General features: G+C 36.6%; 1 protein-coding gene and 3 non-coding genes across 5 annotated transcripts in view; all 4 read left to right on the top strand.

Moving 5' to 3' along the window:
• Window positions 1-27,301, top strand: part of LOC5569422 (serine/threonine-protein phosphatase 4 regulatory subunit 1) — a 674,626-nt gene that overhangs the window by 836 nt on the left and 646,489 nt on the right. For both annotated transcript variants that reach the window (XM_021841889.1, XM_021841888.1), the window contains one exon: window positions 24,745-24,829. In XM_021841889.1, coding sequence (XP_021697581.1) covers window positions 24,745-24,829 — 85 coding nt within the window. The remainder of the gene's footprint in view (window positions 1-24,744; window positions 24,830-27,301) is intronic.
• Trnas-aga lies at window positions 22,178-22,251 on the top strand. The gene has a single exon. It is a non-coding gene; the product is annotated as a tRNA-Ser (tRNA).
• Window positions 22,681-22,754, top strand: Trnas-aga. Its single transcript has one exon. It is a non-coding gene; the product is annotated as a tRNA-Ser (tRNA).
• Trnas-aga lies at window positions 23,184-23,257 on the top strand. The gene has a single exon. It is a non-coding gene; the product is annotated as a tRNA-Ser (tRNA).

Genomic DNA, 27,301 nt, shown 5'->3' with positions numbered 1-27,301 from the left:
CGGATAAGCCCTTCGGAATTTCGGATATTTGGCCTTCGATTTTCCTTTTCTTTTGCGTCTTTTGATATTTTGTTTGGCGTTACTTTCTTTTCTCTGTTTTAATTGAAAAGTTTGTTGCGTCGTTCGTGGCTTTTAAATTAGTATTTGCTGCAGCAGCGGTTCCCAAACGATAGTTTCTTCTCATACTTTCAAAGTAAATGATTTTTACTTCTAATAAATTCCGATATTCCGTTCAGGATTCTAAACAAATCCTGTTCAGATTTTCGGTCGCATACTGTGTAGATTTTTTATTGACTCCTGTAGAAATTTCCGACAGGTTTCTATTGAGGACTGCGAAAGAATCCTGACACGATTCTGCTCAAGATTCCATCAGAATCCAAATGATTCAGACAGAATCCTGATCGGAATTTTGAAAGAATCTCACTCAGGTTTGTATCATAATAAAACTCTTCTCAGAATTCAGACAGAATCCTGGTCATTGTTCCTACAGAATCTTTTTCAGGATTCTTAACAGGATTTCAAATGAATTCATAACTTCAGGATTCCGTCAGAATCCTTCTCAGAATTCGGACAGAATTATGCTCAAGATACTGAAAAAGTTTTGCTCTTGATGTTAACATTTCTTTACAAACAAAACTTGATATTGACAATGCTCTTGAAACTTTACCAAATTCCATTGTTGAAGCCAGTTCCAAAATTTGAATCCGTGATTATAGATGATGATCTTAAACTCTTGATCCGCCTTAAAAACGTGAGAAGAAGGCAATTTCAACGCACTCGCGATCCTGCTATGAAAATTTTATGGCAGGATTTGCAGAAAGAAATCAAGAAACGTTTTTCTCAATTAGGAAACAAAAAATTTTAAAATAAGATTTCTCAATTGGACCCTGGCTCTAAGCCCTTTTGGAAATTATCTTAAATTTTGAAAAAAGCCTCAGAAACCAATACCGGCATTGAAAGAGGAAAACAAATTGTTACTAACTAATTGCGAAAAAGCTCAAAAACTTGCTATGCTGTTTGAAAGCGAGCACAATTTTAATTTAGGACTTACTAGTCCAATTGAAAATCAAGTTACTCAGGACTTCGAAAATATTCTCCATCAAGAGAACGTTTTCGAAAATGCCTGGGAGACTGATTTGGAAGAAGTGAGAACTATTATTAAAAAAATCAAAAATATGAAAACTCCTGGCGATGATGGAATTTTCTACATCCTCATCAAGAAACTTCCAGAAAGTAGTTTATCATTTTTAATTGATATATTTAACAAATGTTTTCAATTAGCATATTTTCCTGACAAATGGAAAAATGCTACGGTTGTTCCAATTTTAAAACCAGACAAAAATCCTGCAGAAGCTTCTAGTTATCGTCCAATCAGTTTGCTTTCCTCCATCAGTAAACTTTTTGAAAAGGTAATTTTGAACAGAATGATGGCCCACATCAACGAAAATTCATTTTTTGCCAATGAACAGTTCGGATTCCGACCACTCATCAACTTTTACGTGTAGCAAATTTGATTCGTTTCAACCAATCTAACGGCTATTCTACTGGTCTTGCTCTTCTAGACATAGAAAAGGCATTCGACAGTGTTTGGCATGAAGGCTTGATCGTAAAATTAAAAAACTTTAATTTTCCAACATACTTTGGTAGAATAATTCAAGTTATCTGTCAAATCGTACACTTCAGGTTAATTATTAGAACTCCAGATGTGAAAGACTTCCTGTACTGCCCATACTCGCAATACAGTCCCATTAGGAAAACCATCATATCGAGAAAAACACATCTAAACATAAATGTTGAAGTTTTCGTTACGCCGCTGCTGGCAGTCGAAAATTCTGGTGGCATTACTCAACACATTATCATTGATGTATAAGAATTTGTTCAATAACTAAAATTTAGTTGATGCGATTGTTTTTTACGTGCAAATCCAAGATAAGAGCAAATGGGACTCGTTATCCGAGTATTTTTCTCGCAAAATGCAAGTATACCCGCATACCAGTCCCATTACTTGGGACTCGCTTACTTTGTTATCGCGGACGATGACATATTTATTTTCAATTTTACAAGACATTCCAAGACACCGTTCCTTTTGAAACTTTTAGGACTCGCATTTTTTAATCGTAAACGTAATTGTAGTGCTGAAGATTACCCTAGATTGGTTGGGCCGGTGCGACCGATCAACACGAACAATTTTCTGGATCCACTTGCTGTTGAAGTTCTAGAGGCCTGATGTCAGCGAAGCAGTTGGAAATTCAATAGATATAGATAATCATACTAAGTGTCCAGGACCTTCTTATTTTCCGGCATTCGATGTCACACTCAGTTTGACCTACCTTGTCGACTGCATGTGCCAATGGCTATGTGCGCATTTCTACGCTGGTATCAAAAGCTTTCCCCTTCATGACTTCGGATGATAAATCTACAAGAGATTTCGTTGTTATAACCGGATCATGATAGTAATGACCGACATGGACTCTACGGGAAGCTTTCGTCTCCAGGATACACGGCAAGATGTGGTTCTATAACTTATCCCGTAAAAAGGCTTACTGGGAATATTTTCAAGTCGAACAAAAACAACCATCTTTCTTGAATAAAACTGATTTGAACCTCTGTAATTTGTATTATATCTACTTTTAATGTGATCAAAACTAGGATGTAAGATTGCAGAGATCCTTACAGTAATTATACACGGGAAAATATTCTGTGGTAAAAATAACTATTTTAGCTGACTACGCCCATTCTTAAAACTACCATGAAAATTCAGACCAATTTACTATGTTTACGATACACCCCACCGCAGTACTGGTACATTTGACAGAAATAATTTACAACCCGACTACAGACATGGTAAAATCAAGCGCATTTCTGGTCTGCTGAAAATTGCCGGTGCGAGCGCTTAAGTTAACCCCCTAAAATGGTAGTTCTTACCGCACAATTTTTTTGCGTGTAGTAATACTTTTGGTTGAATTTCATCGTAATTTACTAATGGGACTGTTATGCGGGTATATTCAATATGGGACGCACATGGTTTGGTATTTTTTTCGCATTTTGTCCATACAAAAACACAATTTTAAGAATGGTACCGAAAAGTACACTAAAAATAAACACTATTCATGGAGCTAACTCAAATGTGTCGAAAATTGAAATGGGACTGTTATGCGAGTATGGGCAGTGTAAGAGCTGGTGTTCCCCAAGGCAGCATTTTGGGACCAATATTATACAATATTTTCACATCTGACTTACCTGAGTTACCTCAGGGATGTCAAAAATCTTTGTTTGCGGATGACACAGGCCTCTCCGCCAAAGGACGAAGCCTGCGTGTCATCTGTAGTCGATTGCAAAAAAGTTTGGATATTTTTTTCTTCATACTTGCAAAAATGGAAGATTTCTCCTAATGCTTCCAAAACTCAACTAATAATATTCTTTATTTGAAACCTTCAAGTAGACATGTTGTCACGATGAGAGGGGTTCCAATAAACTGGTCAGATGAAGTTAAGTATCTAGGGCTCAGGCTAGATAAGAATTTAACTTTCAAAAATCACATTGAGGGCATTCAAGCCAAATGTAACAAATATGTAAAATGTCTCTATCCACTTATTAAAAGAAAATCAAAACTTTGTCTTAAGAACAAGCTTTTGATATTCAAGCAAATTTTCAGGCCAGCCATGTTGTATGCTGTACCAATATGGACTAGCTGTTGTAATACCAGGAAGAAAGCTCTGCAGAGAATTCAAAATAAATAATATAAATTTTGAAAATGATTCTGAGGCTTCCTCCCTGGTATAGTACCAATGAGTTACATAGAATATCCAATGTTGAAACATTGGAACAAATGTCAAATAAAATAATCAATAATTTCAGGCAAAAATCGTTACCATCTTCTATTGCCACGATTAATGCGTTATATGTTTAGGTTAAGTTAGGTTAAGTGTATTGAAAACGTTTTTTTTTTCTCTTATAAGCAGGTGAAATCAACTCACCTGTAAAAAATCTGAACTGCTACGGCAAATGAAATGTAATGTATTGTTAACAAAATGTTAATAAAATCTTGGATTTGTTTTACCAAGTTAGGATGATAGTGTTGTCTAATAACACAGAACACCTAGATTTAAGAAATAATGAATGTAATGTTTGGAATGATACTGATAAAGAAATTAAAAAAAAATATGAAGATATGTTCAAGGAGGTTCAAGATGATAAGCTTTCTTTCGCCGCACCTTATGACTCGCTCTTCTTTCAACAAATCAGTAACATTAATTTCATAAAGTTTACTGGATTTTCGACATTTAGTGATTTTTTTATTCTTCAAAAAAATACTCATTCTTTTGTCGGATAAGTACAATTGAATCGATTTATTGATTTGCTTTTCGGAAATAGATATATTTCATCAGGATATCCAGCACATTTTTATATGAACTTTCAAATGACTTCTGTGCATTGATGTTTTTTGTATAGAGAATCTCAAAATGAGCACTTTAATCAGAGACACCAATAATTCTCGATTACTTTTTCAAATCGTCGTAAGTAGCTTCCATACGGTTTTGAGAAAATTAATTCAGAAGAATCACAACCTGTCTTCTAAAACTATTTTAAAATGAATCACCTTTTTAACATTTTTCCGCCGTGTACATTGCTTAAATTTTGCATACAATGAGCTTGCGTTCAAAAACTAGATAGTTTCTATTATTTTCCACAAACAAAAAATATGACAAAATGATAAGCCGTTTCATTCAGTTACTTTCGACGTTTTTGTACCAGTGTAAAATCGGCTCAAGTAGTGTTTTGTTTTGATTCGTGGTTAAGTCACTTTGTCTCTCCATACAGCGGAGCGGCGAAAGTAGTTGTTAGGTTGCGAAAGTTGAAAATCTTACTATCGTCGTTTTGCAAATGAGGAAATTAAACGTTCTAAAAGTGAAAAATCGAGTTGGTTCAGAGCAAAATGTGTAGAATTTCGTCTGCGAAACACGTGGTAGAATCGATAAAGTAAGTTTGTATACTTTTTTGACTTGAGTCTGTTTGAATAAGTTTTCGAGAATTGTTTTATCGTTTCAAAAATTGAAAAAAAAAAATACTAAAACAATTCTGACAAGACTTGGCTATTTATTTCTTTTTACTTTCCTGTCTAAGACCAGCTATAAATTATGGTATCCCGTAGATATCTTTGGAAAACAATGTATTTGCACTGATCCGATTTTTCCGGGGGATTTATATTCCCTATATAAAATTTCTTTTGACGACATTTTGTTTTAGTCAATATAAAAAAATGAAATGTGGGCTATACAATACCAAGAGCTTCTCTAAATAAATCATACAAATCGGTTGAGGTGTCTTCAAGATATCTTAAAAAAAATAAATTATTACTTTTTACTATTTTTCCATAACAGACTTCCATCAAATTTATAGTTTCAAAAAGCGAATAACCGAACTGGAAAAAAATCTGTAGCCTGAGATTTAGTAAAATTTCTAAGACATTCGGGTCAGACATTCGGGTACTTTTGTTCTTTTCGACGTTGTGGCATTCAACGTTTTGTCCTTCCGACATTTTAGCTTTCGACATTTTGTCTTTCGACGTTTTGTCACCCAACCCATTTTGGTCACTAAAGTCACTATTATTTGCTGTCTGACTGCTACCAGCCCTGCATTGAAGACTTGTGAATTTTCAGCAATATTGCAGCGCGGATCCCGAGAATTATAGGCGAGATCCTACGGATTCATAGCAAGATGCTTCAGAGCCCTAGCGTAGATTCCTTACGAGCACCTGAATTTTCTATCAGGCTCTTGAGGTTTCATAATGAATTTCTATGGATCAATTATAACTCATATCAAGTGAAAATTATATTCTACAAAATTACAAGTCGCATTAATGGATCATCTCATGTTTATGTTTGTTTATGTTTGCCCTTTTGACTGCAGTCAATCATTCATTATTAAATGCTTTGCTTTAACAGAAACATAGATTAAAGGAGCAATTCTAAACTTATCTACTGCATTTTGTCAAATTTTCCGCTAAAGTCAAAAAGTTTTACTGCATTTTTATGTTAATCAAATTAAAAAAAAAAAAAAGATATGCCGTTATGCAATACTCAGTGCTTCTGTTTTGTAAATAGGTTTTGTAAGAACGCAGTAATGCTTTTTATTTGTTTGCGTATTCTTACACAGTTAAAAAATGTCAAGTTCTTGAATAAAGGTCACTTATGCGATTATTGATTTTGCGAGGCCCACTCATACAAATATTGTACCAAAAGCTTCCAAAAAATCATTGGAGATTTTTAGGCGAAAAAGGTATGCAAAACGTTTGCCACAATTAATATTACGGTGCTATAGATTCATAGCTGTACTATACCCCACGGAAAACTGCTTCGAAGTGAATTGTTCCGAAGTCTCGATGCCATATGATTCCATAAGGATCATGTAATAACATATGGAACAAATAACATAAGAAAAATAAAATTTAAAATATGGGTTCCGATTTTGGTACGGTTTCGTTTTGGCAACTGAAAATTTCGACTTTGTTGCCAAAAACGGAATCCCACTGTATCATAGAAAAACAGAATGTGCTGATAATTCAATAAACACTACAGTATCGGACATATAAAATGCACCAAAGCCGTTTTCCCATACAAAATGGTCAACTTCAGAGATCTTCGCCGTTCCTCAACCGATTCTTTTCATTTTTTCTGTGACGAACTACAAATTATCTCAATTTTTGAAAACTTTTGAAAAAGTTGTGTGAAAACTATTGATTCAAAAGTTACAGATAGGTTGAATTTTGACATAAAAAATGCACCAAGACACAAAGTGATGTAGCAGACAAACTATGCGTCGTATCATTTCGGTGTCTTCAGCATATTTGGTCCTTATCACTCAATGAACTTTGGTGTCATTCTAAAATCGCTGGTTTGAGTATTTATTTGTTGGTAGAAATTTTATTTGCTTTTTTTTCCAGACTTATTCCTAATCATTATATTTGAAATAGTCATTTATATAGCATTAATATTGTATATTCTAATTTATGTGACTGTGGCGAGTCTTATCAAGATATAGATCACATTATTTTTCATTGCATGCATCATGTTTTGCCTAGAAAGAAAATTCTTGCCAATTTTCAAACATTAGGTTGTTTTCCCTTTTAATTTTGTTTGTTGAAACAAATTCTAGAAACCTTCAGAGTATTTTACATAACTATTTCTTCAGAGATTCCTTCTGGAATTCTTTCAAGAACTTCATCAGGGATGCCACCAGCAATCTTTCAATTTATGCTTTAAGGAATTACTTCAGAATTTGGTCCAGAAAATTCTAGAGCACTCCTACGCTACTGCTTCCAGTAATTTTACCAGAGGTTACTCTGAAGAAAAAATCTCAGTATTTCCTTCTCTTTCAAAAATTCATCCACAACAACTCTCCGAAATTGCTCAAAACTTCCTTAAGGCATTATTCGATGAAATATAATATAAACTTTTCCAAAAATTCCTCGATAAATTGCACCTGGGATTCCTCATTAGGTTCATCTAGAAATTTCTCCAGCATTTTATCAAAATATTATTGATGCGCTTCAAACCCTTCACTAACTATTTAAAAATCTCCATGGATTCTTCAATACTTCAGTCAAGTTTAATACTACAGCAATTATTACAGTTATTGCTGGATTCTGTTCGAATTTGTTCAAAAAGCCTTGTAGGATATTACTTAGAGCTTCGATTTTTTCATGTTAGCTATTCATCAAGAAAATCTTGAAAAAAAAAAACAATCATCAATAATCCAGGAGTTCTTTTTGAGACCCTCATGGGAATTTATCATTATAACTCACACAAGTTTCATAAAAAAAAAATTACACTAGGGTTTTCTTTAGGAATTCCTCGTGTATTTTTCAAAATTTATAAAAAATCTGAAATTCTTTCTTGACATTCCCCTGAAGACAACGCAGGATGAATAACTGGAAAAATTCTTTGAAGACTTTCTTGGGAGTAAAAAAAAGAGTGAGTCCTAAGGAAATCAATGAACTAATCAATAGATAAACTTCCAGAGAACTTGTGCCACACGATATACGAAGGCGAAAATGGCAAAGAAAGCTATCAGTTAATAACTGTGGAAGTGCTCATAAGAACAATAAGCTGAGAAGCAGGCTCTGTCCCAGTTAGGACGTAAAGCCAAGATGGTTTATTGTTAACAAACATGAACCAAATGTTTTTTTTTTAGGCAAGAGTTCTCTTAAGTTCTTATTTCTAAAACTATCAGCCGCTACCAGCCTTGATTTCCCCATGATATCATCTAGGAAAAAATACAAAACGGCAAATGGTTTAGTTCTAAATTCTAAAATTGCATTTTCTAAACTAGTAGTGTTATCGCAGACTGTTAATGCGAGAAGTGCCTACACTAATTTTATGTTGACCTTAGAAACGGGTGTTTTGCTACATTCAAGGCATTTTTTCTACAGCAGCAGAAAGCGCAAGTTGCTGGCTTCGCTTGGCTATTGTAGTGTGCATCTCATGACTTTTCCCAACTCTGATCCGAAGGTATTCCTAGAATTTGATGGATTGGCTATTGAACTTTGCCCTTTTGTGAAACTGTAGTCTACATTTAGATACACAGAGCAGAAACCTGTTCATATAATTCCAAAATCTCTCTAAACTTTTTCATAAATTTTACTGTGTAGATATTTCAATGAATTGGAGATCTTTTTGCCCAAAACTCTTTTGAAATTTGGGGTCGTCCTTAAACGACGTAGCATTTTAGGGGGAGGAGGGTCTTCACGAATTTGTGACAATGTGTGATGAGGGGGAGGGAGGAAAAAATCAGTGAAAAAATGCTACGTCATTTCTAGACGGCTCCTTTCAATCAAAAATTTTTAATTCATTAAAAATCTGACCATTTTGTAAAACAATCAATATCAAGCCGCAGGATCACTTTGGTATCCGTTAGTTTTAAAATTTGCGAAAAATTCGGGAACTGGAGAACTGATTTTGAGTGGACACCCTGGTTGCTGCCTGCCCTGTAGATTCCGTCAATAAAATCGTCATTGTAATATAATATCCTTCAAAAGATTTCGACAGTACCCTGTTCAAAATACCTTCAGAATCCAGTTCAATATACTGACAGAACTCTTTTCAAAATTCCGACATAATCTGGCACAGGATATCTACAAAATTATATTCAAGGTTCTGATCAAAATCTTTTTGGAAATCCGACACAATCTTTTTAGGAAGGCTACCGAATGTTGTCCTGGACTTGGTTCAGAATTCCTACATAATCCTGTTAAGGATTTCGACAGGAACCTGTTCAGGATGCCGACACAATGTCGACAGCTGGTAAGGATCGATGCTTCGAGTGATATATCAGTCAGATAATGGCGAATTAGGAAAAGCAACTATAAGGAGTTTAAAATGAATCATTTTGTAGCGACTAAACCATTTGATTTTTTATTTTGTTTTGCCTCTCTTAATTTGTTTGGCTGTTTCTACTTTTTTCTGTTTTAATTTAAAAGATTATTGCGTCGTTTCGTGACTTTTAAATTAGTAACTGAGTTATAGGGTCACCAAGTGGCTCGGTTGCCTAGTCGCAGGGCTGGTAGCAAGTCACTTTTTAGTGACTTGGTCACTTTTTTCGACCTGGTCACTAAAAAGTCACTATTTCCAACAAAAAGTCACTAAAGTCACTTTTTTCAGGAAAATGGTCACTAAAGTCACTTTTTCCGTGATCTGATGATAATGAAATTTAATATTTTTGGCTGGGTTAGCTTTTCAAACACAAACAGAAAGAAATAGATATTTGTTATTATAAAGACAATTACATATAGTGAGTTGGGAAATCAAAGCGTCAAGATTCTTGAATCAAGTAAAAATATATACTCTTGGCTAACTTTCTGGAAGAGTTCAAGTCAATATTCCGTAGACATTTCCAACGGAAAATGTAAAAATTTCCTGGGAAAAGTTTTGGAGAAGATTCTGGCAAAACTTAGAAAGCAACCCTGGGATGAATTTTTTGTCCGAAATATTTTATAAAATTTTGACAAAAACCAAGACCAATATCTGATCTGAGTAATCTACGGCTTTAGAAGAAATCCTAGACTAGCTTTCTCATAAAGCATCATCAAAACTGCTCCGGAAGATAAGCCAGAGACGGCTAGGAATTACATCCAAAAAAATCTGAGTTTGTCAGAAACTCGTCCAGGACTTAAACAGCCAGTAATTATTTTTCTGGAAATCATTTCAGAAATTACATTCTGAATTCCAACGAATAAACAATACATTTTCCATTGATTTACTCTTGACATTGCTTTTTTCCACAACTTTCTTCAATTATTTCTATAAAAAACACGTTCCTATGATAAACTTTTGAACATCGTTGGAAGATAAAAATTACCTCATAGTGAGATTAGTGGCGATTACCTAACGTCAAATCCACCTGTTCATTGATTTCAGCCACAAATATGCGATTTCCATCGGTTACTGTTTGCTTTGTAATCTAAGCATGAAACATTAGTAATGTTCAGGGTCGTAGATAAAATAACACGTGAGGTTACGAGACGCCACTGAGTGATGAATATTTTCAGTAATTCATTTATTGAAACGTTCCATTGAAATATAGATATTTGAAGTACGCATGGAATCATATTCTAATTCTTTATGCGCAACATTCATCTAAATGTTTATTTGTGAGAAATGATTTAAATTTACAGAAATTATGTCACAAATTTAGCATGAGTTTCTATTTTTCGTTTGGTTTTGAACTTTGAATTCTGTCAGGATTTCTTACAGAATGTTCTGAAAATCATTCACGATTTTCGCCACTCTTTTGACTCTGATGTTCCTTGGGGGACCGACATTCCCCATATAAAATTTCTTTGGCCACCATTTTGTTTTGGCCAATTTATAAAAAAAAATATGAGCTGTACAATGTTAGATAATGAGGAGGTTCTTTGCAAAAAAAATCATACAAATCGGTTGATTCTTCTCCAAGCAATCTTAAGATTAGAATATGGTGTGTTTTGAAATTTTCAAGATCCTCCTTTGGCCAGAGTGGTATCACAAACATAAATGCTCATATCTCAAAAACGGTTGCACCAAATCGTTTCATTTCTTAAGACATTATCATAAATTGTTTCAATAAATGAACAACCGAACACGAGAAAAAAAATCTGTAGCCTGAGATATTACCGTGGGCTATTGCTACGCGGTCCCCCAAGGAATTTAGGAATATCACTGGATCCAGACAACCAATCAATAAAATCGACACTTATTCCAAAAATAGAAATGTTTTCTTTAAACTTGTAAAAAAATGGTGCCCAAAAAAAAAAACAAAACACTTATCGCAATATGAAAACCTTTTTGTTGGAAGAAATTGATGGTGCTAGTAGAGTGGTGAATATACACGTAGAATGTATTTTATTTTGTAGGCATTTTTATGACTAACACTTGTAGTTTTCAAGTCACTTTTTGGTCACTTTTTTGATCATTTTGGTCACTAAAGTCACTATTATTTTGCTGTCTGACTGCTACCAGCCCTGTAGTCGGTAAAGCGCTCGTCTAGCATACAAGAGTCCTGGGTTCGAATCCCAGCCGAGCACGTGGATTTTTTCATAATTTCATCCTTAATTTATCCATATTTACCACGCGTAATGAGTTAATTAATTTAATAACCATGCGAATTGGATTACCGAACATCTCAATATATGTGTCTATATGGATAACAATGTTTTCAGCGCATTGAGTCCGAGTGGCAACCTCCGGTACATTCTAATTGATGCCAAGCTCTTCTTTTATAATGTTTATTATCACATCTTAATCATTTAAACAAATTAAAATTATTGCCGTTGCAAATAAGTAAAGAAAAATTGGCATGTCCCAAAAAATAGTCCTTTTATACCCGACCTGACCCAGGGACCCACCGGAATAACTCGAGCTACATGAATGTTCCCGAGTTCCTCTGACCACTTTTAGAAACTAGTTTCAGGATTTCAACAAGCTTCTACTCAGGATTGTGATAGAAATTTACTTAAAATGCATGCACAATCCTGCTCAGGTTTCCGACAGAAGTCTGCTCAAAATTTCTAAATGATTCTGCTCAGTGTTCCGATAGTATCCTGTTCAGGGTCCCGACCGAATGCTGTTGAAGATCTCGATAGGACCTGTTTTGGATCTACAGATTTCTGTTTTGTATTGCACCAGAAATTCCGGCCATATCCTGCTCAGGATTCCGAAAGAATATTGTTTAGATTTTCGACAGAATCTTGTTCGGGTTCTGACAGAATCCTGTTTCGGATTCGGATATAATACTGTTTCGAATTCCTACAGAATGTTGTTTCTGATTCTGAAAGAATATTGTTTTGGATTCTGTCAGAATCCTTTTTTTATTTCAGTAGATCCTGCTCAGGTCATCGACAAAATCCAGTTATTTTGACAGCATTCTGTTCAATAATCCAATTCAGTATTCCGACAGAATTCGTTTCTGAATTCCAATTGAATCTTGTTATGTATACCGACCAATTATAACTTGAGATTCTGACTGATTCCTGCTCATAATTCTGATCGAATCTCATTTAGGATTCCGATAGAATGCTGCTCATGATTTTAGTTGAAATTGGACTTTAGTTGAATAGAACTTCTAACTATCAATTCCTACCTAGGACGATAGTGTTCTTCGAATGATTCCGAATCAATCTTTCTATTGTTCGTGTTTCCAACAGAATTCTGTTCAGGACTGTGACACAATCCTGGCAGAATCCTGCTATAGATTTTAAAAGTTTTTTTTTCTCAGAATTCTGAAAAGATTCCACAAAATCTTGCCCAGGATTCCGACAGTGACAGACTCAGGATCTGAGAGAATACTATCCAGGATTATGACAACGAATTCTTCCAAGGATTGATACAGAATCCTCTCCTGGTTTCTGACCAAATTGGGCTACAATTCCAGGATTGGGACGGAATATTCCTGTAAAGGATTCCGACTTAATCCCGTTGTAAATTCGGACAGATACTCGCTCTGGATTACGAAAAAATGCTGTTCAAGATTCCGACAGGATACCTAGCTGAATCCTGTACAGGATTTTGACAGTTTCCAGCTATGAGTGTGGAACTTCAATGAAGTTTGAAATAATTCTAATGGAGTTCTGGTAGAAGTCCCATAAAATTTAGGAAAGAACAATTGTCTGATAGATTCATTTGGAATTTGAAAAGGAATAACACTTAAGATCTCAGAATCAGCGTTTTAAGATACTTTTTAAATCTTTAAGAATTCTCGATTCATTGAACATGTGAGATAGTAGTTGATTGCGAACCCCTGCTTCATAGTACGCTAAAACTTTTACTGCTGAAAACTACGTAACCAAGCCGGACAGACGAACAAATGGGTAGAGCGATGATAAGCGAAGAATTCCACTATCATATCACATCGTCTGATTAGCAGCGGTGATAACAATCCCAGCTAATGGAAATGGGGCAGAATGATGACGAGCAGTTTTTTTTTGTTCGATGTCTGATCAATCCGAGAGGGGTATCGTCGGGAAAGTTCGAAGGCGAATGTGAATGTATGGAATGGAGACAGGGGCTTCTTGACACTTTGTTTGACTAAGCAATTAGTACAGTGTTGAATAGTGACAGAGGTGCCCAAACGAATTGAAGAATGGGTCATAAGAGTGATGTATATTTTGAAATTTTTAGCTGTTTCACCTTAAGTTCCTCCAGAAAAAAAAAACTATTTACTTCTGCAGTCCTTCCAGATAGTTTCTAAGTAAAACCTCCTTGGATCCTTCAATATTTTTTTGATGTATTATAAACACCACCAGCAATTGTTCCGACCATTTTTACACAAGTTTCTTGAAGGATTCTGTTAAATGTTTTTTTATGGAATGTCTATAAAAGTTTCATCAGTTACTATAGGATTTGATATAGCGATACTTTCTAGATTCTTTCAGTGATTCTCCAATAACGTCTTAAAAATGTTCTTGAAGATGCCCTGAGAAAAATCCTGAGTAATTTTTATGAGAACGTAGAAAATATATCAAAGAATTTCTATCATACTTTCTGCAGAAATACTGAGAGGAATCTCTAAAGAATTCTAGAGAAATTCTTGGTTTAAATATTTGCAAAACTGAACGAACATTCTAGAGAAAATCCCAAAAAATCATTGTAGACATCTCTGGCGAATTTATTGCTTGAGTTGTTGAAAATGCCCTCAACGTGAATCGATTGAAAAATCACTGGATGAACTCCAGCTCTTTTATTGAAAATTTGTGAAAGATTCTTTGGAGGGATTGCTGAAGAATTTCATGGTAGAGTCTCTGCAGTAAATTCTGTGGCCATCCATAAACAAATTGAATTATTGAAGATATCTTGCACAAATTTCATGGAGAAATTCCTTGAAGAATCAACAAATGAATTCTTTGGGCAAATACCAGCATAACCTTCTGAATCTTCTTCTTCTTCTTTCTGGCGTTACGTCCCGACTGGGACAGAGCCTGCTTCTCAGCTTAGTGATCTTATGAGCATTTCCACAGTTATTCCCTCAGAGCTTACTATGCCAATGACCATTTTTGCATGTGTTTATCGTGTGGCAGGTACGAAGATACTCTATGCCCTGGGAAGTCGAGAAAATTTCCAACCCGAAAAGATCCTCGACCGATGGGATTCGAACCCACGCCTCCAGCTTGGTCATGCTGAATAGCTGTGCGTTTACCGCTACGGCTATCTGGGCCCCCTTAACCTTCTGATGAAATTACTGATTTTTTGTTTTAAATGCATAGAGTTTAGCTTTTAATTAACAAATAAAAATTATAAAATAACGTTTGATTACATTTTCTGAAAAATTCTTGTAGAAATAAATTAATTACCGATTTCACTGAGGTATGCTCCAAGGAATTCTTCCGGAATCCTTCAGTGGAACAATGTAATATCTCCAGTAATTCCCACAAGTATTGGTCTAAAAATTCTCCTAGTTATTTCTCCAAGAAATCTTCCGAGTCTCCTAAAGGAATCCCTCCAGGTGAAAAGATTTATTCCAGGGATTTTAGAAAAGTTTGTACAAGATTTTTTTTTCTAAAAATCCTTAAAAATCTCCAGAAGTTCGTACGCGGATTTTGTTTTTGACAGTTATTCCAACTATTTTCTTTCCTTTAAGAAATGTTTTTAAAATAAATTAAAGGTTATGGGCCTTTGGATCAGCTAAACAGTCTTGGAGAATCATTCAAGATAGCCGGTCGGAACTTGGGGTTGGGATCTTCAAGTCCACAAACCTGTGGGTCGTCGATTCCGGAGCCAGCTGTCATATGTGTGGAGAACTAGATTTTTTCGAAAAGTACGAGGATCTTTCCGGAATGACCGTTACGTTGGCCGATGGCAATGAAGCAGCAGTTTCTGGAAAAGGCAGTGGCACGTTGATGTGCCTGGATGAGATCCGCAATCAGCATGAAGTAAAGCTCACCGAAGTATTACACGTACCTAGTTTGGATGCCCACTTGGTGTCAGTAGGAAGATTGACGGAAAAGGGTGCAGACGTCCTGTTCACTCAAAACACTTGCAAGATTATGAAAAACGACAAGGTCATTGCTACTGCAGACAAAAGCGAAGGTTTGTACTGTTTGAATCTCCGGAGAAACAAATCAATGAAGGCCAATATGAAACACCCGAAAAACTGCATTCACGTTTGGCATAAGAAGCTTGGCCATAGGGATCCGCAAGCAATGCAGAAACTCGTGCGAGAGGACCTAGCAACCGGAATTCAAATCCGAAAATGCACCATAGATGACGATTGTGAATGTTGCCTTGAAGGAAAACTAGCCAGATTACCATTCCCCAAGCAAACCGGAGAACAGTCCATGCAGATGGTCGATTTGGTTCATACGGATGTATGCGGACCCATAAAGACGGTCACTCCCGGAGGAGTTCGCTACTTTATGACCATGACAGATGATTACACGAGGTACACAAAGGTATATTTTTTGAAGCGTAAGGATGAAGTTCCCGGGAAGATCCCAGAATTCGTTCAAATGGCGGAAACACGTTTTGGGAGACCTCCGGCCATCATCCGCTCGGACTCAGGAGGAGAGTACAAATCGAAGAATCTTGGTCGCTACTACCGAAGTAAAGGAATTACCCCGCAGTACACAGCAGCATACAGTCCCCAACAGAATGGAATGGCGGAACGCAAAACCAGAACCCTCCAGCAGAACGTTCTGGAAACATTGAAATCGAATTGACCACATTAGAGGAGAACCGCGATGACGATGCTGAAACAATGTTCGACGATGAAGATTCCTTCGTGGATGCCAGCGAAGGTGACTCGAGTTCCAGCGCAGAAAGCGAGGACGATCCGGTGGAGAATATAGTTCCAAGAAGATCCGAGAGAAGCACGAAAGGAGTAGCCCCGAATCGGTTTCTGGTTGGCATGGCGAAAAATCAAATTCCTGACCCTCGTTCTTTCAAGGAAGCTGTGGAAGGTCCAGAAAGCGTACTTTGGAAAGCCGCAATCAAGGAGGAGCTGAAATCACACCAGGAGAACAAAACTTGGGAACTAGTGCCACTCCCACTTGGTCGAAAAACCGTCGGATGCAAATGGATTTTTAAACGAAAGTTGGACGAGAACGGACATGTGACCCGATACAAAGCAAGACTAGTTGCCCAAGGTTTTACCCAAAAATTTGGAACCGATTATGGTGAAGTCTACGCGCCCGTTGTCAAAATGGTAACCTTCAGAACCCTCCTGTCTGTAGCGGTACAACGGAACATGCTCATCAAACATGCAGATGTCATTACAGCATATCTAAATGGAGAATCAGAAGAGCTGGTGTATATGCGTCAGCCAGCCGACTGTGAGATTGGCGACCAACATTACGTTTGTCAACTCCGCAAGGGATTATACGGCCTGAAACAATCTGCAAGAATTTGGAGCAAAACGCTAGACAAAGTACTTGCCAGTATGAACTTCAAACCATCCGTCAATGATCCTTGCTTATATGTTCGGAACGAAAAAGGAAGGACTGCATATTTGGCCGTATACGTGGACGATTTTGTTGCTGTATGTCATACTGAAGCAGAATATCAAAAAATCATCGATGCTCTGAATCGAAGCTTCCAGATAATATCGCTGGGCAACATGAAGTACTTCCTTGGAATCCAGGTAACTCGTTCGACCGAAGGCGTTGCTCTCAATCAAAAAGCATATATTCAGAAGTTACTCACACGATTTGGCATGGATGAAGCTAAACAGTCAAAAATCCCACTCGATCCCGGCCACCTACTACCAAAGGAGGAGGAACCAGTGCTGCCGACTAACTACCAGTATGCCAGCCTGATTGGAGGATTGCTGTACGTGGCCGTCAATACTCTTCCTGATGTCGCAGTGGCTGTTTCGATCCTAGGAAGAAAAACCAGTTGTCCAACGCAGTCCGATTGGGTTGAAGCAAAGAGGATTTTACGTTATCTAAAAGGAACAATGTATTATGAACTACATCTTGGCGTGAACTCATCCCCATTAGAGGTCTTCGTGGATGCTGACTGGGCAGGCGATGCCAAGGACAGAAAATCAACCACAGGGTACCTGTTCCAATACGCTGGAGGAATGGTTTCGTGGTGCTCGAGGAAACAGGACGACGTTGTGAGGAAGTAATGAAGTGTTATTGAATTATCCATTCAGGCAACATAGTATGATAAGTAGGCTTAGAAAAATGCCTGCATGGAACCCAAGAAACAAACATACTGTCAGTTATTGGTCTAATCTTAGCTCGCAAAGACGTTTTTAAGAAAACGGCTTCCAAGTAACTACAATGGCGTAGTTGATAGAGACGAGATAATTTGAAATTATCGAACAGGAGTAAAAGAGAAATATAATGTAATATTAATAAAATGAAATACCTAGTAGTCTCCGACGGACATGGCCGGAGATGAAAGGCAAACGGTTTCTGGTGGAAATAGACAGAAAACCAAGAAAAAATGGTCTCTGGTGGATAAAGACAGAGAACCGTAAAATGGATTCTGACGGAAATGGGCAGAATTCAAGAACAAAACTGGTCTCTCATGAATACTGAGTTGATCTAAGTATGCAATAGGAATATCGGCGATTATTGTTCTAAAAGTTATTCGTATTGTTCTGGACGATGAAAGAAATACATGTAACTTCGAGCAAAAAAGCAGCTGAGGTTGTTGAAAAGAATAGCGTAAAAGATAGAGCTGCAGGCATAGAGGGCCAAACAATTTAACTATCAGAGAACAACATGAAATTGGTCAAAACTTGAAACTCATTGCGTCTTTGATGTCGAAATCTGATGATCATTGTCAGATGACGAACAGCTGAATTACATGTGAATCGCTAATGATTACCACTATGTACACACTTAGTTTTGATTACCGGAGTCGGTAGTTTTTTACTGGGTTTTTGAACAGCAGAGTTAACTTGGTATAGAACTTTATGAGTATTTCGAACGTTGCGGAGTGCAATCCTTTTAAAAGGGAGCTTGAATTTCGATAAGTAAGCATACCTACATTGAAAGAAAATTTTAGGGTATCGCTGAACCTAATCAACAAGGCATATGGGTAATTTACGGCTTCAGCACCATTCGACTATTATCGGCAATTAATATTGAAACGACAAATTTTAGGTTTTTTCTTAAACTCACTAACGATAACATTTAGATGATTCCTTGTTCTGACGAGATTTTTGAGACTGACTGAAAACAAATTCGCCAGAGAAGTCATTAGTTGAAATAAATACGCCTCAAAATGCGGCTGATTTGGAGTTGCCGAACAGATTTATCAGAAGTACTTATGTGAAAGGCTGCCGAAGAGAACGAGGCTGCCAACCATAGCCACACTGACATGAATTGTTTGAAGCGTTGTAAGAACATTTCCTTAAAGTTTTTATCAAATTTGTCGAAGTGATTGAGCAATGCATAAATGTTAACAAACAGACACGTAATTTATGTGCGTATGTCCGAGAAAATTAAAAAAGAAGAACGACATCGGCTTAGACTGACTTTGACTGTTACGTAAATTCAAATATTTGGTTGAAGACGAGAATTCATACAATTAAGGCTAGAGTAGATCTGTTGGAAATCTTGAACGGAAGTTTAAAACACGATATGCCTGATGGATGGTCATTGCATTGCATTACTCGAACGCCGTTGGTAGTATACACTATGATGGATTAAGAATATACCTTGTGACACAATAAAGGAATTGGATTAAAATAGCAATAGAGAAACATAAAGCTCGCGCGTCTTATCAGCGTCGTTCCCAAATTGCTTGAGTACACTAGTGAAAAGAAGATAGAAATTTTACGAATTTCACTTACAGTACGGTTGGTGCACTAGAATATTGAAAAACATATAGACGTAGGGTAACTCGGTGTAATACGCCCCTCTTCATTTTCACGGGATTGAGGCTTCTTTCACACGTAAATATGATTACATATCTTAAATATTCGCGAAAAAATGATGTTGCGCATATATGTTCTTTGAAAAGTATAAACAATCAATAGAAATTCTAAAAATATCGAAAATCAGGTTTTTGGTTCAAAATTTTGCTTTTGATAAGCAAGCCTCAGGCTGAATGAAGACCATTCTTTACAATTGTACTTATCACAAAAACTTTTACCGGAAGACGATTGCTAATGGACCTCTTTAAGATTAACAGGTGGTGGAATTCTCCTTGGAAATATTTCTACAACGCTGTGGACTTTTTTTTCTATGAGAGGGGCATATTGCCCGGGTTGTTTTGAAATGTAAACATTGGAACCGTTTACAAAAAAACATCTTGTACACTTTTTTGAAGCAACCTGGAAAGAGTAAGTTGCGTGCAGAGCATGGCCAACTAAATAAGTAACACATTGACATAGATAACTTTAGAAGTTATGCATTTGCTACTGCAATAGAGCAGTTTTTCCTTAAGGGGGGGCGTATTACAACTTTTTACCTCACTTGGATATAGCGACATTGAAAAGCACAACATGAATGCAATTCAATCCAAACGAAGATCGTCAAAACTAGTTGTCTATTTTATGGTATTTAATCAGAGTATAAGCTCATCTTAAAATGTGTTAAAAAATAATTGTGCTCAACAAACTCAGGATGGAAACATCTTGGATAATTTTATGGTAACGCAAGGTTTGAGCTACGCAGATGAAGTTTTTCGAGAACGCATTTCTTTCGGAGGTGTCGAAGTGAATACCACCTACAAATGTTGTGTAGAAAATTTATTGGGAGAATTTACTACCAATGTACAATAAAAAAAATCAACAAATAGGAAATGCTTTGGATTACGGAGAAATGAGTCTAAGGTCAACTACCCAAGGTTATGATGTTATTCGAAGATTCATATGAAAACACTTTCTGTGGAGCACTGCTTTGCGTAAAGTTCCGTCAATTATTCTTCCAAATAATTCCTTCCTAATATTTTATATATGTCGTAAAAAATCTTCTACTGAACCAATACAGCAAAGTTCGCTATAAGTCAAAAGTTTATGTTATCACAAACATTACCTAATGTTTAGTTTCTTTTCGTCCTCGGCGAATATTTAAGATATGTGAATATCCATTAATCGTTCATAGTGACAATGGCACATTAAAAGAAAAACTGCGAATTGAATGAATTTTGAAATAGGAAGAAAATATGTGTCTTCGTATACCTATTTTGATGAATTTGGAATCAAGATGCTAAAAAAAATGTGAATCTATGAACAAAACAGATTCAATACTGAACTTAATTTAAAAAAAATAGTAGAAAGAGGGAGTAATGTGAGGAAGTAATGAAGTGTTATTGAATTATCCATTCAGGCAACATAGTATGATAAGTAGGCTTAGAAAAATGCCTGCATGGAACCCAAGAAACAAACATACTGTCAGTTATTGGTCTAATCTTAACTCGCAAAGACGTTTTTAAGAAAACGGCTTCCAAGTAACTACAGACGTGACTCTCAGTAGCACCGAAGCAGAGTATGTGGCCTTGGCAGAAAGCTGTAAGGAGTTCAACTGGATCCTGTGACTCTTCGATGACCTTGAAATCCCTACAAAACTACCCATCAAAATACACGAGGATAACCAAAGCTGCATAAAGCAAATCGGTGCAGCCAGCGTTAATCGAAAATCGAAACACGTGGAAACCAAACATCATTTTGTACGACAACTAAAGCAAGATGGAGTAATAGATCGCCAATACCTTCCGACTGAAGAGATGATAGCTGATATGATGACCAAGCCTTTGCAGAACATCAAGTTATCGCGTTTCCGACAAGCTGCTGGGATTCGTTCCTCGAGGAGGAGTGTTGAAGATTAATCAAGTAGGCTAGACTGGAGGAGCACTATCGAGTAGGCGAGAAACCATCACAGAGCTGTCATCAATTTAGTATAAATATAGGCGTAGCAAATAAATGTATTCATTAGTTAGGTTACCATTTTTTTCTTTTAAAACTACCAGAGCCTATAAGGCCAAATTAATTACCAGGCTAAAACCGAACTAAAAACTAGGCAACAAAACAAATGAAAGAATCAAAGCTGAAGGACCACTTTGGTCGACCTCTTAAATTGTAAATCATTTTCCATGCAAAACAAAAAGAGTAAAATAAATATGAATTTAATTAAAAAAAAAATTAAATTTATGCATTCGTTATTTGACCACCAAGCTGGTAACAAGTCTCATTACTTGTTTGCGATCTACGACAGCTCTCCCTTTCAAGAAGAAATACCTCTATAAACATCTGAAATAATCTCTGGAGTAATCACCGGATTAAATAAAGGAGAAAATCATAGAAGATCTAAAAGAAGATATAAAAAATCTCATGAAATCTCTAAAAAAACACCTGGAGGAATCGTTAAAGTAATCAATGGAGATAATCTAAGAGACAATCTTGAAAAAAATCCTTAACAGAATAAATGGAAGACTGCTTGATGGAAACTGGGAAAATGCCTGAACTAGTGTTTGATGAAATTTATGGAAAATTACATTTTAGTAATACTTGGCGTAGTCTTCAGAGCATCGAAGGAGATTCTAAAAAATAATCTTAGTTTGGTTAGGGATGTTCATAGAAACTCTTGGAGTATTTCTTTATTCCTGGTTTATTCTCGGTTCATGTTCGGTTCCAAAGTTCCCATTTCTTCGAATTCTCTGTCCCCTACAAAAGGCAGAAAATTTCATTGTAAAAAATATGCACAAATACTAAAAAATAAAGGTTTATTAGGTTAACTTCTGCGTTCATGAGTCCTCTCATGGCGGAGTGGTTAACGCGCCCCAACTAGAGATCGGGGAGTCGTGAGTTCGATTCTCACTGAGAAGACGTGTAACTTTTTCGCAAATCTTCACATCAATTTGTCCATCTAATCCAATTGCAAATTATATGTAATGTTTAGCTTTTCGGTAGTTGTTAAACTTCCACTCGGCTGGTTGGCCGTAAACCACGATTCATAATTAAAACAAGTATTTATCGAGCAACGGACTCATGTTCCGTAACCGGTCGTTTGAGAACGTCGCGACCCATTGGAAGCCCACACAATAGAAACCTCAGCCAGCGCAGTTGCTGGCTAGTGTAGTGTGCTATTCCTATATCTAAAAAACAATGCGCTCTCGGGCTAGGCATTGGATATATATAGAAAGCGTTGTGTTTGGATGGGCATCTAATTCTTCCGAAAGAGGTGCACTTTGCGAAAGAGGACCACGTGATTATTGAGCTGAAATCGAATTCAGGTTAACTTCTGCGTTCATGAGTCCTCTCATGGCGGAGTGGTTAACGCGCCCCAACTAGAGATCGGGGAGTCGTGAGTTCGATTCTCACTGAGAAGACGTGTAACTTTTTCGCAAATCTTCACATCAATTTGTCCATCTAATCCAATTGCAAATTATATGTAATGTTTAGCTTTTCGGTAGTTGTTAAACTTCCACTCGGCTGGTTGGCCGTAAACCACGATTCATAATTAAAACAAGTATTTATCGAGCAACGGACTCATGTTCCGTAACCGGTCGTTTGAGAACGTCGCGACCCATTGGAAGCCCACACAATAGAAACCTCAGCCAGCGCAGTTGCTGGCTAGTGTAGTGTGCTATTCCTATATCTAAAAAACAATGCGCTCTCGGGCTAGGCATTGGATATATATAGAAAGCGTTGTGTTTGGATGGGCATCTAATTCTTCCGAAAGAGGTGCACTTTGCGAAAGAGGACCACGTGATTATTGAGCTGAAATCGAATTCAGGTTAACTTCTGCGTTCATGAGTCCTCTCATGGCGGAGTGGTTAACGCGCCCCAACTAGAGATCGGGGAGTCGTGAGTTCGATTCTCACTGAGAAGACGTGTAACTTTTTCGCAAATCTTCACATCAATTTGTCCATCTAATCCAATTGCAAATTATATGTAATGTTTAGCTTTTCGGTAGTTGTTAAACTTCCACTCGGCTGGTTGGCCGTAAACCACGATTCATAATTAAAACAAGTAAAGGTTTATTGTTTATTTTTCAATGTAAACGGTTGAAGTAAGAGAGGGTAACTATTAGGGGAAAGTGGGGCAGCTTGGCCACCTTAAGGAAAAGTGGATAAAAATGCTGAAAATATTATGAATTTTTCGAATGTTTGCATGATTTCCAACAATTTTTAGATGAATACACTAGATCCGCATGATTTCCTTTGTCTTATAAAGTACACGGATGAATGATTGATTTTCCAAAATTTGTCATTTTTCGAATCGATTTTGTACTGATGGGGTCATATCACCCCATTTTTGACTGCAAAATAATCTCATATAATCTAAAAATTCAATTATATTGTTACTAAACTTAAAAGTTATTAGTATTTATAAACACTCCGTGCAAAAAGATATATTTTTTAAGAACATTCTAACAGTCAAACTTCATCATTCTGAAATGATTAAATTTAAAAGAGCCATTCGGGGCAATATGGGGCAGTTTTTTCGAACATCATTTATTTATTTTTCTTTGAGTTTTGAACACTGACTTATAACATGCCCCTTGCTTCATTTCCTCATAAGCTTTGGGGTTGCATGTTATTTCAGATGCAATTTGAGGAATTTTCAAGTTTTCAAGGGGTGCTCATTCCACCCCATTGGCCAAACCGCCCCGACTACCCCTATACGGATGAGAGAAAAAAAACAGTTTTTCCACTATGTAAGGTACAGCGGGGCAAGTGGGTAACGGAAACTGTTTAGTAGAGGTTCTTTGAATCATAAAAACTCTAAATGTAAATTAATGTGGTCGTGTATACTTTATAGATGGACTCCCACCAATTATAAACGGTCGATCGTCGCAAGTTTATCGTTAAACAGTCAATTTCCAATTTAAAAGACTCAGATAAAGAGAAAGGTTTCGATAACCCTTCCGCACTCCTCAAACTGGGTCAACTCTTTACTAGGGTACTAGGAATGCTTTCTTTTAAGGTAATGACGGTAATCAAAGGTCTTCCGATTTATTTGTAAAAGATATTTTTTCTTAGAGTGACGAATACTGGTACACCTCCTCTATCATATGTTTTCTATGTTTTAATTTATTATGAACTCTTTTCGATAGTCTCAGTTTGGACACCAACTTCCTCACAGCAGGTTCCGATTCCAGCCACCGTCATACTTATCACTTCAATCGAACCCAACAAACAACGAACAGCGCAGCGCTCTTCCACCAGCAGCGGCGAGAACGGACAACTCGCCATCATGGATTATGGTTGTTGTCTCAACTTGGAAACATTCAAACTGCGTGCCTACGCTTCACGTTTTCCTCCATTCAAGTTTCTAATTCTATGATTTTCCCTTTTTCCTTCACCATATTTTCAGTATACGAATCGTTCGGGTATCTGTTCAATAAAAATGAACCGGTCCAGACGCTCCACAACTTTGCGGCCGCGAAGTTAATAGAAAGGTGAGTGAGTATATGGGAGCTCTCCTAATGAAACTTCTCAACGTGGGTATAGGGACTATAATCGAATCATACATCCTCGCGCCTTGGCGCTAATTTCGCTTCATTCAAATTGTGGAGCTCGTAAGTACTGCTTTGCACCGCCGTAGCAAACGAGGAAATAAGAACTCGTCTCAAGACGACGACACCTAATCGCATCATCGCACCTAATCAAGTGCCAGTCTTTCGCTGGCAAGAGACGCGTGCTTCGGTAGTCTATAGGGGAGACTGGGTACACTTGATCCTCTTTTCTTAATGCGGCTGTACCGCCCATAAAATCATAACTGCCCCATATGGAAAAAGAAAGCATGGAGAAAATAGCGCTGAAAGTTTCATTCATACAAATGTTCATAATTTTCAGACCATAACCATTTAACGCAAATGCACAGATATCTTATTTTGTTTCTGTATAGATCATCAAAAAAATATAAACTTGAGAATAATTTACGTTTTACAGTTGCCGTGGGGTATGAATGTTCATATAGAGACTGATATGCCTTGATTTTCCAATATGGGACTGCATCTACTTCATATTTTTCCATCACATTTTTGAACAAAGCAGTGGTGTACCAGGATTTTCGGATAACATGCTTTCAACAAACATTAAGATTTGTGAAAGAAAGTAATGAACCTTGGGTTCATCTATTGTTGAAGTCGTTTTTAGATTTTTATTCAATAACCAAAATGTCAGGTAATGATGAGTAATATAGGCGGTACGAGTTCGGGGCTGATAGCGGATAAGTGTCTTAAAATTGGAACTTCAGATATCTCAAAATAGACTGAAACGTGGTTCCTCGTTTCAATAAGGAAGGCTCAGAGAATCCGACAAAATCTGAAAGTTTCTTTGGGGATTCCTAAACGAAATCTTAAAGATATCACTGAAATACATGATACTTTTCTACAAGAGAGAAGTTTTTCAAAGTTCTCCGGATCTTCTAAAATGATTATAGGAAAATTTACCAAATGAAACCCTGCAGGATTTTCTAGAGGAAATCCCTGGAATCTTGTATGGAACCCTCTCAGGAATAGTATCAGTAGGATTTTGTGGGTTTGAACTATAAATGAATTTCTAAATTGACGAATCCTTGGAGAATTTACTTCAGAAATAATTCAAGAAATCTTCGGAATAATTCGAAAGAACTCGAAATTTTAGAAGAAACTTATAAGGATACCCCGTTTGAACTAATTGTGAAATTCGTGGAAAAATTCCTAATAGAAGGAATACTCCATGAAATAAATCATGGAGAGACTTCCAGGATTATCCTGGGTTAATTGTTGAAGAATTGGTTCGACTGAAAATATATCTGAAGAAAAAGGAAGGCTATGAAGGCTTTAATCCAATAAATGCTGGGCTAGAAGGCTTTAATCTAATAATTGCTGGGATAATTGCTTGAGGAATCTTTATAACAATTTCTGGAGGGCTTCTATGTGTATATTCCTGAAGAAAGCTTTAAATGAATCACTAGAATAATTCTTGTGTAACTTTAATCCGCCATATGCAAAAATGAGGGTTAACATCTTCAAGAATTTAAATCAAGATTCATTGAAATGCAAAAAAAGGAAAATAGGTCACTACATATTTTCCTCTTTCTCCTTGCATTTCTCCAGAAATTTCTTCTGAAATTACTAGTCATCCCTCCAGAAATTATTTTAGAGATTTCCCATAAAATCTTCTAAGAATTCGTAAAAAATAATTCGAAGATTTTTTAAGGAATAGTTAAGGGAAACCATTCAAAAATAGCTCTACACTCTCAACTTCCATAAAATAGCTCGGTGGCAAACGGTTTTCTCAACTGGGTATGAACAGTAAATCGCAAAAAAAAAATACTGGAAATTCAGCTTTTTTGTTTTAAATTACTGAAGTTCACTAATCATTTTTGATTTATGTTGTCTTTCGGTACTGGGTTATTCGGTAAATCGAATCACTGGAAAGCTTATGAGAATTTCTCGAGGAGTTCTTACGCCGATTTTTTCAGTTCTTCTTCCAGTTATTTTCATATGGATTTCGTCACGTATTCATCGATGGTTTGTCTGAGGAATTGCTCCGAAATTAATACAGGGATTATTTCAGGAATCTGTCAAGAACCCTTCTGGGAATTCCTCGATAAATTCGACCAGAGAATAGGGATTCCTTATGAAGTTCCTTCAGATGCTTACATTTTTTTTTGGGATCGCGTGCGTTGTTTTTTTAGATTTTTTTTCGGAGAATCTTACATGATATTATCCGGGGACTGGATTGATTGTTCTCTCGATAGCCCAACATGACTTCTCGATGAATTAGAATGTTCTTTTAGAGACCCAATTTGATCAAGAGTTTTGTTTAAAAATGCCTCCCGGATTTTTTAAGAAGAGTATCCAATTTTTTTTGGAAATAATCTTAAATTCCCTGGAGATAGTTGTGGAAGGTTTTCTGGAAGACTTCCTGAAGGAAACGTG

The sequence above is a fragment of the Aedes aegypti genome, chromosome 2 (assembly GCF_002204515.2).
Source record: "Aedes aegypti strain LVP_AGWG chromosome 2, AaegL5.0 Primary Assembly, whole genome shotgun sequence".
Taxonomy (NCBI): domain Eukaryota; kingdom Metazoa; phylum Arthropoda; class Insecta; order Diptera; family Culicidae; genus Aedes; species Aedes aegypti.
This window is presented reverse-complemented; position numbering and strand designations above follow the sequence as displayed.